General features: G+C 46.2%; 1 protein-coding gene across 1 annotated transcript in view; it reads right to left on the bottom strand.

The window, feature by feature from the left end:
* Nucleotides 1–3,616: 3,616 nt before the first annotated feature.
* The window catches only part of LOC147604248 (F-box family protein), a 46,956-nt gene continuing 38,231 nt past the window's right edge, over nt 3,617–12,341 (bottom strand). Inside the window, exon 5 of the mRNA XM_086795439.1 lies at nt 3,617–4,081. Within this exon, the coding sequence (XP_086651565.1) occupies nt 3,911–4,081 (171 nt within the window). The 3' untranslated portion in view covers nt 3,617–3,910. The remainder of the gene's footprint in view (nt 4,082–12,341) is intronic.

Raw genomic sequence — 12,341 nt, 5'->3', positions numbered from 1 at the left:
ATTTATAAAATAATTAAACACATACACATATATTTTTAATTAATATCAAATTTTAATACGTGGCGATGCATGATGAGGTGTCTTTTGTCTTCTCGTATATACAATGTCTTTTGTCTTCTCTTTTGCATACATATGTGTGATTGTGTGTGCACATACACACGTATGTGTGATTGTGTAATGTCTTCACGCATGCATGTGTCATGCAAGTGTCTTGATTGTGTGTATGTGTTAGTGTGTATTTGTTGTGTGTGTGTACATGGTATGTATGTTTTTATTTATGTGTATCCATAGCGAGTGTCTCCATGTACGTGTGTGTAAGCATGTGAATAAACTCGTGTGTACATCCATGTGTGTGCACGTGCACGTGCATATGTGTGTGTGAGTGTGTGCATGTCCATGTGTGTGCACATGTACTTGTGTATGTGTGTATTTATGTGCTTATGTGCATGTATACACGTGTGTATGTGCAAGCTTGACTATGTGTGCAAGTGTGCATATCTCTATGTGTTGCTTGTGTGTCCATGCGTGCGAGTGTGTATGTGTATTTGTATGCACACACGTATCATGTGCTTGTGTCAGTGTGGTGTGTGCGTGTGTGTGTGCATGAACATACATGTGTGTGTTGACATATATATAAATCTATTTATATATACATGCTTACATACCTATAGATACACATACATACATAATATATATACGTGTGTGTATATTCTCTCTTACAAATGCACATAATATATATATGTGTGTATGTATATATTCTCTCTTACACATGCACATAATATAATATCAGAAGATATGTATGTGTGTGTGCGTGAGGAAGAGGGGGGAGGGTGGACAATTTGCTTTCTAATGTACTATATATATATTTATTTATTTATATATAAGAAACTCATTCAATGAGTAAATGGTTTGATGATGGTGACAACTAATTGTGAGCCCCAATGCATCTAGGCGTGTGGGAAAAAAACCCTCAAACACTTGTCTTCTCTTCTCCTTTCTCCTTTTCAAAAATTCTCCCTCTCCTTTCTCCAAGTAAAGGGATAGGCACTCTTGTATATCTTGTATAGATAGATAGATTTGAATAAATGCCTCCTCCTTTGCCCACGTGGAGGGAGGGGCAGTCGTCCTTTATCTTGTATAGATAAAACTAGAGAGGGCCCAAAACCCTTCTAAAAGTGGAATCTACCCAATGTCACAGAACTGACAAATTCTACAAGCCTCCCATTAATGTTACTCCACATAAATATCCGACTGGTGTGATTTGACTCTGATCTGACTTTGGCAATACTCAAATCATGTCACATGTTTCTGTAGGTACCATGAACTCAGATTGAATCCACCTTTCATAATGTGCAGGGAAGTATCCTTATAGAACCCATTTTCGTGGAGAGACTGGGTGGATCAATCCGTGTATGGAAGACATTACTTCAATGGTTTACTTCTAATGAGTGGAAAGCATATTATTTGCAGCTTCTCAATCTTGTCCCATATCTTTCCATCTAGACTAGTTGTGAGAAGAGAGCACCCTATTTGGCTACAATAGACCATGGACTCCAAAAGTAGCTCTTTCTTTGCAAATCCTAGTAAAAAGCTTGGAAGAGACATGCCAAGGATTCTCAATATGAATCTCTTCTTTATTAAATAGACAATTTTCAACAAAAATTTGTGTTGCAATTTACCTCATGTATCAAAAGATAACGGTGAGAATGCAAAAACTCAACCCCTCCCCCTATTTTTCCCATCAAAAGTAGGCAAGACATCTATGTAGAAAGGTCATAATCTCTACTTCCAATGTCCAAACAATCATTCAACCACTCAAATTAAATGGAAAAGTTTATTTGAAATAATTAAAGTTTTTATCTTTCATCAATATTTACATCAATTAGGTTAAAAGTTTTAATAAGACTAATTCGATCATTGTTGATAACTACTCAATCCTTGCATTTTCCTCATTATCAAATTCACATCTATTATGCCATTTTTAAAAGTTTAATTTTTTGCAAAAATTCTATAGAAACTCAAAATTAAATTCTTCTATTAAACCATTTATAGAAATATTTTTTTTTCTAAATCAATTTAGAAACTCATGGTTTATAGAAACAAGCAATAATTTCTTAATTTTTCTTTGGAATTTCAAAACTTCAATTTGCAAGCATGATATAAAAGGGTAAAAACATATTTCTGTTTTATTTGAATAAGAAGCCTATAACCATGTGAGTTCCAAATGCCATGGTTCGGTGACCATCATGAATTCTGCTATGTTTGGAAAGCTATGTTTGAGTAAATAAAACTTTTTTTTTCTTCCAAGTCTTTTAAAGGTTTAAGAATGTGTAAACAGAGCATTATTATAAAGGTTGTAAGAACACGTTTGTTCACTCGGGTGTTCGTGACAAGAAGGCCAAGAAGGATAGAGATTCTAAACATCCATGTAATGTTGACTTCTGTGTAGTGTTTAGCTTGCATGAACATGTCAAGCAAAATATGAATTCATGCAACCAATTCCTACTAGAGAACACAATACACATCTCAAAATGCAATTTTCTTGTGTGTCAGTATCCTTAACAGATGTTTTGTGCACAAGTGATGCCACAAATATAACTATCCCTTTATAATGTGCAAACAATGAGCGTAAAGAGGGGGTAATTATCCTTCAATATCCTCATCATACATCTGGATGGCTTTGATAGTTTCTCATTATACACACCCTCTGAGTAGCATTAAACATCATGGGTTTGAGCGTTTGCTGCCATCTCAGGTGGCAAAATCTGGACTTGAGTCAAGACCTGGGAACGTCTGCTTGAGGTGGTGTTGACATTACCATCCTTACGTGGACTTTATGATCATCTAGCATGGTTGGGTTTGCTCTTCAAAAGAAAACACTGTAGTGTGAAAAGCATTGAAACAACCAAATGGCAAGCGCTGCCTTAGTAGCCTTGTCCACTGTCATTTTTGCCTTGTCCACTGTCATTTTTGCATAGCTTTGGTTCAAGTATAATCCACCACAACAACACTCCCGTTTAAAGGTGAAAAATACTAATGAGAAGTTATGTAGCTTGGAATATGCTCCTAAACTCTCGAGTCTTGCTTCAGCAAAATTGGTTTTTTCGCACAAGCTGCATCACCTAGGCCCTGTTTCTTGTTAGACCTGTTTTCAGCCTAGAACTAGGCAGGGTCAACAAGAAAGTAATAAACAAGCTGCATCAGCTAGACCCTGTTTTTTGTTAGACCTGTTTTCAGTCTAGAACTATATCACCATTGGTAGGTGGAGCTAATGTCGACAAGAAAGTACTAAACCAAATCAATCTTGCCAAAATGTAAGTGCATTAACTATATTCAAAGGATTGGTGCAAACATATAGGGATACCCCTTGGACAGGTCTCCTTCCCCTCCAAAATTAGCACTTCTCAGTGGGTTGTATGTGGCCACTCTCAATGCTTGCTCTCTTTAACAGCTCCATGCACACAAGGCTTCACAATAGTCTAGATGGCACTAGCGAAAATGGAGAATGTGTGAACACAGCAGTCAATGCAAGTTGGCAGCAACGAATTCCCATTGACATATGAATATTCTTTGTCAATCGATGCAGTGCTTCTATAACTCCTTGGAGTTCAATGTAGAACTACCAAACAAACACAAGCAGTTGCAATACAAGTAATTCAGAAATTGATTTTCGTTTTTGAAGTCTGCCTCAGCCTTCAAGAGTACACGTCATTGAACTTGTACAGAAAATGAAACATGAGACGGTCCCAACTCCACACTTCAATGCCCTTGACCCATCTATGCAACTCACAGCAAATTGAAACACAATGATAACCTAGCACTCTCGTACCTTTAAAGTACATGTGCCACAATATTAACTACAAATCCGAGTAAATGATTTGTTTTACAATACCCTTCAGTCCTTACAAGATTAAGCACGCGCATTCAGTTTTGCTTGCCATTTGTCAGCACAAGTGATGGCATGAGTGCGCATCTTCGGAGAAAGCTGCTGGAGAAGTGCATCCCTCAAATGGGTAGCAGCCGTTTCACCTGCTCGTGTGGCTAATTCAAGGAATACCAGAGCAAGACCTCCTTCACTTTCCTGCAAGTAAAACATCAATGAGAAGATGTTAAGCATTTCAAATGAATTTCTCCAAGCTAAAGCAAGGATGCAATAGAAAATGAAGTACCAAACATGACGCAAAGGGCTACTACTTGAATCATGTAACTGCCCATAAAAAATCATGGTTATTGTTCATAAAAGTTAGTAGTCCACAGACAGCACATTTTGGAACACAGATGTATGAACAGCCCATATGGCTGCTGTCTGACTGCGTCAGATCCAATTGACAACAGGAGCCGAAAAACCAACTTCTAAATGAACCCTACTATAAGATCCTCCTAGGTACTCACCTAAATCGCAGACTAAACACAAGGTTAGTACAAACCAAATAGAAATGGTGCAGGCAAGAAACCTCCCACGAGCTAGGGGCTAAAGCCCACTCCCACAAAACCATGCCAAATCTGCCCTAACGTCCCATACCACCAAAACCTGCCCGTACAGGCCCTTGGCAAGACTATCTGAGATCCCCATGTCCACGGGAGATTTATAACCACTCTTGGTCCAAGCACAGACCTAACAGTTAGTAATAATGATAATGACCCACTCCTCACTTATATGGTGATTACTACTGCTATAAATAACCATCCAGTCATAAATAGCCAGTATTCATGGATTGATTAATTATGAGCCTTAGCCACATGTATCTGCTTTCTCTGATCTCATGGTCACCCTAATCCTGCCGGATTAGGCCACTAATCCCAAGGATTAGCGTCAGGTAACCTAGCACCAACTCCATCCACAGCTTTCACACTCTCAGCTCTTCCACACCTCTTTACCCTCAGCTCAAGGTGAATGGATTCTAACACATTTATAAATATAAATGTGAAATCCTAACAGGTTTATTTAATCTTTCAGGATAATGTAAGATGAGATTTATAATTATTACATACCTGCTTACACCATCTCCAGCAGAATTTTCAGGTTATAAAGCCATGGGCAGGACCAAATTTGGCGACCAAGAGAACAAGTGAGTGTGAAAAGGGGTAAGAGTAAATAAGAAAAATAGAAGCCCTAATCACGAAAACTACTAATCACTAATCACTTTCTTGCTCAAGCAAGCTTCCATGGTGACGACCTCCCTCATGAGATGGTGCATGTGTGCAACCCTTCTTCTTGCACGAGGGTTTGGATTTTACTTCAAAGGATCCTCTCTGCAATTTTGGGCCCTACTTTGGGGACAACTTGAGGCCTATATAAGTGACCTTTGGAGTTAGTTTGAGAGAGAGCTCCTCAAACCTCAATTCAAGGCCCATGAGACTACTACGTACTTACACCGAAGGAGTGTGTCCTCATGGTAGGGGACAACGGGGCTTCACACGTAAAGTCGTATCTCTCATGTTTCTAACCTCCAAGCTCAGGGGTGAACCTGATTGGCTCTATAGTTGCGTGGTGCGCTAGATACCATTGCCTTTATGTTTCCTCTGATTTGCTTAACTACATGTGTCTGCAAGACAAGGGTCTTACATTGGTACCAAAGCCAGACGGCTAGTACGAAGCATGAGGAACTCTAAAGGAGGAGAGGAGAAGATTCATCACCAAGATCGTCTGGGATCATGCCAAGAGGCCCACTTTCTAGCCTTCCGATGTCTAAGGTGGTATGGGACAATGAGGAGGGAGGACTAGAAGGAACCTAGCATAGAAGGAGATGATGGCATGGTTGGGTGTGCATGGAGCAGTGTTTATTTTTTCCCAAGAAAAGATCCTTCCATTAGTTACCAAAAATACAACCAATACAGCTAAGTACATGACCCAATCTCGATTAAGAAAGACAAGAAGAACATTTGGGAACATAGAGGGGGCTCTTCCTGGTGGCTAGCTAGCCGCGCAGAGGAAGGCTATCTCATACAATTGTTTTTTTTTTTTTTTTTGGGGGGGGGGGGGGGGGGGTGGGGGTGGGTAGCGCAGCCAAACAAGTGGCTTATAATGCGTAGTAACCTCGTTGTCTCTGACCCCAATGAAAGGACCGCTACTTCGAATCCACAAAAAAGCCTTTCAACGCCTCTGCATACCCTCAAAGCCACTTCACAGCTTCGCCCATTGGCCATAGAGGGTGTGTAATATGTCCATACATATGCTCAAGATGGACTCGACGGGTGGCATGGTCATCATAGTCACACGAAATGGCCGTTTCAATCCCTAGAAACACTTTTCTCTGTTTCACGACCCCATCTGTTTCCATGGCCGTTTCTTGTTTCTCAAGTGATATTGTCACGGGAAACAACCGTTTCCACCGCCTGAAAACTCGTTTTCCCCATTACCATTCCTCGAACGTTTCCATTCCCGTTTCTCGTTTCTAGTGAGACTGGTGTTTGTGCCCTCTATGGCCACGCTGCAACGAGAACGCCAAATGTGCCATGCTGCTATACTACTGATGATCTCCCACCTCTAACAGGGGCCGGTGGTCCTCCTCCCTACTAGGGCCGTTGATAGTGAGGTTTTCACAATACTATGGTGAGAGAGGAGAAAGCCAAGGTCATGTCCCATCTCCTCATATGCTAGGGCCGATGCTGACTCAAAAACCTAGGCTACAACCCCCCAAGTGATGCCTAGTCCACAGTGAAGATATGGAGGATCTACAACCAAATCTACTACGTTTTGGAACAATCCCAAAAGGCAATGCCGATGTGACTCATGGGGGTGTCCACACCTAGAACAGAGGTCTAGCCGACTTCCAACTGCTAGTTAGGTGCCCCACTGCCAAGCTCGTGTGAGCTAACAGCCAAAGGCAAAGAGTAACTTTCGTGGCCAGAAGCTATCCCCTGGCCGTTACCTTCACTTAGGAGCAATTGTAGGAGCCCTGGATGCAGGCCTTGGTGAGATTAGCAATCTTTTACAAGAGGCAATGCAGCGTAGATTGGTTGGCTTCTAAGAGCAGGAGAGGAGTATTCGCAAGGGTCTTTCATCTCTACAACAGCTTCAAGAGAGGGCATCAGATAGCCCACGGATTGAGAGTCAACTGGATGCCACCCGTACGACGCTCAGATCTATTGGCCGAGGGTGGAGAACAGATACCACGTGAGAGCCTCTTTTTGGCCGCAGGCAAGAGATAGGGTCACTAGAGATTTCTTCGAGATTGCAGGCCCACATATACAGAGAAAGGGTATCCGCAAGTTGTGAGGCCCATATGGATCCATTGTTACAAATTCCCCGCATGTGAGAGCCATCGCCATAGATTTCTTCAGCACTCTTCTCACCGGTGCCCCTGATGGATGCACAGAAGCATGTGTGGCGACACACGAGAAAGGTGGTCTACGACTTTCCTCTTGACCCCCTTCACAACTGAGGACTTGGCAAAGGCTATGACAGCACTACCGAGGGGAAAATGCTTGGGAGAGAATGGTCTTCCAGCCTCTTTATTTCTACGACATAGGGATCTCATGGAAGGTGGCTCAACGCTGCCTTTAATGAGAAATTTGTTACAGGATCCATGGAGGGTTTGATTCATTTGATTCCCAACGTGGGTGGTGACAAATTGGAGATCCAGCAATGGAGACCCATTACCCTCCTAGGGACTGCCTACAAAATTCTGGCCAAGCCCATTAGCCAAAGATTGCACCCCTTTCTCCCCGACTTTGATTCATGGAACAAAGACAAGTTTCATTTGAGGATCGGAGTATTCTGGACAACATCTTCACCTTCTAGGAGGCGAACACGTCGACTACGAGGCGACAGCAAGACTTCATCGTGCTCCTCAATTTCGAGAAAACCTATGATAAAGTACATTGGGGCTATCATTAATGGGATACTCATAGAGAGCTCGCTGAAGCTACGCTCCCCCCCCTGCTCGCACTGACTGCTCGCCTTCCCCCCTCTCCCGCCATCGCGTCTGCTCACCCCCCCCCTCCCCCCCGCCTGCACTCGCGTCTGCCCCCCCCTCCCCCGCCTGGCTGTCCTGCGCGCCCCAGTGCTGCAGCGCCGGCCGCCCCCTGCTCTTTCTCCTCTCCTTCGCGCCCTCCCTTCTTTCTTCAGCGCCCCGCCCCCCCCCCCTTTCGCCGCCGTCGCCTTACCTTCCCCCCCCCCGCCCCCTGCTGCGCGCTGTTTCTGCCTCACCCCTAGGGGTTTTTTTGTCTTCGCCGCCTTACCTCCCCCCCCCTTTTTTTTTCTGATTTTTCTGTCCCCTGGGGTCTTCCCTTTTTTCTTTGTGCCTTCCGCCTTCCCCCTCCGTCCTTTGTGTGCAGCTCGGCTCTTGCAGGCATAGTTTCCAGAAACGCCGTTTCTGGCCCACCGAAACGTTTTCGAAACGTGGAAACGTTGCCGTTTCCAGAAACGGCGTTTCCAAGGCGTTATTTTTCCAGGGTTTAGAAACCCGCGTGCTGTTTTTTGCCGGCATTTTGCGCGCTTGTTTCCGCCGCCTGTTTGGAGCTGCTCTACCCATCTACCTTGCCCTCTACCCCTCTACCTCCACATCAGCCCTCTACCAGGCCCTCTTCCTCTACTTGGGGCCTCCACCTTTGCCATCTAAGCTCTACCAAGCAAGAAGGAGTCGCACCTTGCTCGTAGCCTGCAGGACCAGAAAAACAGCCTCCACTTCTCGAATCTCTCCGAGTCTCCCGACCTCCAACCGCACAAGTAAGTTAAGTAACATGGCTCGGACTGACAGTGCCGAGCCACAACACCCGCTGCACCACCCATTCTCAAAGCAGAGGGGGGGATCCATCGCTTCCACTTCAGCAGAGGCAGAGGACCACGATCCTACCATTTCTTCATCTGAGCCTGACTCTCATGAGTCGGAGGATGACTCCTCCATGGATGATCTTGATGAGTGATTTTTGGAGCACTTAGCTCTAGGATTTTGTCATGCCAACAGCTGCTGCCAGCCACATGGATATTTTTTGATCATGTTTTGTATTTACTATAGTCTATACATATGGATTATGGATGATGGATGATGGATGATGGATCTTGTTTTGTATTGACTCTTTTGAGGCTTGAGCCTTGAGCCTACAGTTGTCATTTCTGAATTTTGATCTATCATTTGAGTCTTTGACATTGAACTTGAGCAAAGATGTATTTTTCAAGCTTTTGTAATGTTTTTATTAATTATATATGTATGTATTAAACCCTAAAACCAAAACTCCGTTTCCCCGTTTCTTCCCGAAGGCCGAAACTCCGAAACTCCGTTTCCCGCCGTGCTCCGCACCCCCGTTTCCGAAACTCGTGGAAACTATGCTTGCAGGACTTTCCGCCTTCGCTCCGCCTTCGACTTAGCTTCAGACACTGATGGAGGCTCCTCCCGACCCACCTCAGAGGGACTCTCCCGCAGCCCCCTCGCCCGCCCCTGAGGATACCCCCATCAGGCTTTCTCTTTCGCCAGAAGAGGAAGCGAGCCTCACCGCAGAGGTGGAACGCCTCCAGGCACACTCCACCATTTGCCGTATAGTCGGCACTCGCCCCAGCAGAGGGGAGATCCGGGATCTTCTCCAGGCCCGCCTTCTTGCAGATGTGGGCAAGATCCTCGACGTTCAGCTACTGGGCCGTGGTCACTACCAGATCGAGTTCGAGACTGCCCAGAGCGTGGCCAATGTCCTAGCCATGAGTCCCCTAGACATCAGGGGTGCTCGGGCATTCTTCAGACCTTGGGAGCATGGCTTTGACCCAACAGCGGCCGGGCAGGGAGAGCGCCTTTTCCATGTTACAGTTTTGCTTCCTTGGACTCCGCCGTGAGTACCCGCCGCTCCTTTCTAGGCTAGGAGCTTTGGTGGGTTCGATGCTAGAGACTGGCCCCACAGCAGCTTCAGTGGTGGCTAGAGCAGCTAGGCTACCTTCAGTGAGAGTTTTGGTTCCTGACATCTCTTCCCTTCCGAAGGTCATTCAGCTACCTAGGATAGGGGGGGGGTGGATTGATCAGAGAGTGGAGTTTTCGGGGCTCCCGAACCAGTGCTTTATTTGCAGGCAGGTCGGCCATCTGGCCAAGGCCTGTCCTCGCAGGAGACCCCGACCCTCACCGTAGCAGGCCCCTGATGGCCCACCCACGGATGCGGCTCCACAGGCAGCCTACGAGACACCTGCTCAGGCCACAAAGACCTCAGAGTGGCAGCCTGGACAGGGGCGCCGTCGAGGGAGACAGCCACAGCAGCACGCCCTGAGACCAATGCAGCAGCAGCCACAGTCTCAGCATCACTGGGTTCCCGTGAGGAACAGCTTTGCTCCCCTACCGGAGGAGACTCCTACGACGACTGAGGACCAGGAGATGCCAGCACCCCCTCCTTCACCCCCCCCCATCCCCCCCTACCACCTCGCTTCCACCTTCGCCGCCTCCCGTCCCCGCTCCGGTTTCGGCAGCGGCTCCTTCTCCACCCCCCTCGCCTCCCCCCTCCTCCCCCCCCCGCCCACCTCAGCTCCCCGGGAGGCCCTGGCAGTCCCCTGGCGTTCACCTGCAGTCCGGAGGGCTCTGAGCACCGATCTTGATCAAGCACCGCAGAGGAGACTTACCATGCCATTTCGGGCTTCACGGATATCATCTATCCGCAGTCGGCTGAGTCGCCTCGGCACTAGACAGCGCTCTGAGGCTTTTGATTACTCCTTCACACGGCTTTTTGGAGCATAGGGTCCCCATGAGCCAGCACCCATCCAAGTTCATGTAGTGATACCTCCGGCCTGCGGGGAGGAGGCACTTGATTCAGCGATGGCCTTCTCGTTGCCTCTCTGTGGCCCATGCGACCGGGAGTGGACTCTGGAGCTCGCTCTTAGCACTTTGAAGACTCAGGTAGTTGATTTTTCCCACCATGTGAGCCATCTGGAGGTGACAAATGTGATGGGCCGACTATGGGAGTTGGCTCATTTTTTCTTGGATCCCAGGAGTGTGGATGCCTCAGGGATTCGTCATTTGGTCGTTTGCATAGTGGCAGACTTAGCACGCGACCCCGGATATGTATGCATACACGAGGTTGCTCTGTCTGAGCGGGAGGCAGTCGCCATGGGACACAACCACTGGCGTCTGATCCGTAATTCTTGCAGCACACCGGGTGGGCAGATTCGTAGCCGCTCAGATGGGGACTATTCTCCATCCAAGCCGCTTGCGAAGGCCCGCCGTACGGCTGAGACAACATCCACCTCAGCAGGTCATCCATGAGGATCATCTCATGGAATGTACAGGGCCTTGGCGGAGCACATTATATACGCTATCCTGGTTGCTTGATGTGAGGGAGAATTAGGGTTAGGTCATGTGAGAGACATACACAGAGAAGAACAAGGGAGAGAGAGAGATGTGGGGATAAGTCAACTCATAATGATATGAGTGTGTGACTCCCCTATCACACATGTATATTGCACTAGTACACATAGTGCACTTAGTACATTAAAAGTACTAAGTGTACTATGTACTATAACTTATGGGCTTGTACACACTATAAGGGTGGGCATAACGCCTTTACCCCAACAACCTCCCACTTAAAGGCAAAGTGCCCTTAAGTAAAGGAAAAGAAAAAATCAGCATGTACATGATAATATACAAGGCCATATCAAGGCTGAAACTGGCCTCATCCAATGCCCATCAAGTGTCTGCAATGAGCAAACCGCTCCGGAGGCAAACTCTTTGTCAACAGATCAGCCGGGTTGTCATCCGTATGAATCTTAACAAGCTGAATTTGCTTGTTCTCTATCACCTCTCTGATGAAGTGATACTTCACATCCACATGCTTCGTCTTTGCATGAAAGACAAGGTTCTTTGCCAACTGGATGGCACTCTGACTGTCACAATGCAACAATGGAATATCCCCTGTATAGCCCAAATCAACCACTAACCGAGATAGCCATAATGCCTCCTTGCAAGCCTCTGTGGCTGCAATATACTCGGCCTCTGTAGTAGATAAGGCAGTGCACTTCTGCATCCTGGATATCCATGACACAGCACCTCCTGTGAATGTAAATACATAACCGGTAGTAGACTTCCGGTTATCTGGATGACCGGCATAATCCGAATCCGTGTAACCATGCACTAATGCATCCTGTTTGCCAAAGCAAATGCACATATCCTGTGTGCCCTTCAGGTATCTCATGACACCTTTCACTGCTTCCCAATGCTTCTTGCCAGGGTTGGCCATGTATCTAGAAACCACTCCCACTGCAAATGCAATGTCCGGCCTAGTAGCAACCATGGCATACATGAGACTGCCACAAGCTGAAGCATACGGAATCTTGGCCATATCAGCCCTGTCTCTATCTGACTGTGGGCTGTCCATAGCACTGAGTTTCACATATGGAGGCAAAGGAGTACTAGTCTTCTTCCCCCCATCCATAT

The sequence above is a fragment of the Cibotium barometz genome, chromosome 62 (assembly GCF_041138505.1).
Source record: "Cibotium barometz isolate CiBa-2024 chromosome 62, ASM4113850v1, whole genome shotgun sequence".
NCBI lineage: Eukaryota > Viridiplantae > Streptophyta > Polypodiopsida > Cyatheales > Cibotiaceae > Cibotium > Cibotium barometz.
Note: the sequence above shows the minus strand (reverse complement) of the source record. Positions and strands in the feature narration are given on the sequence as shown.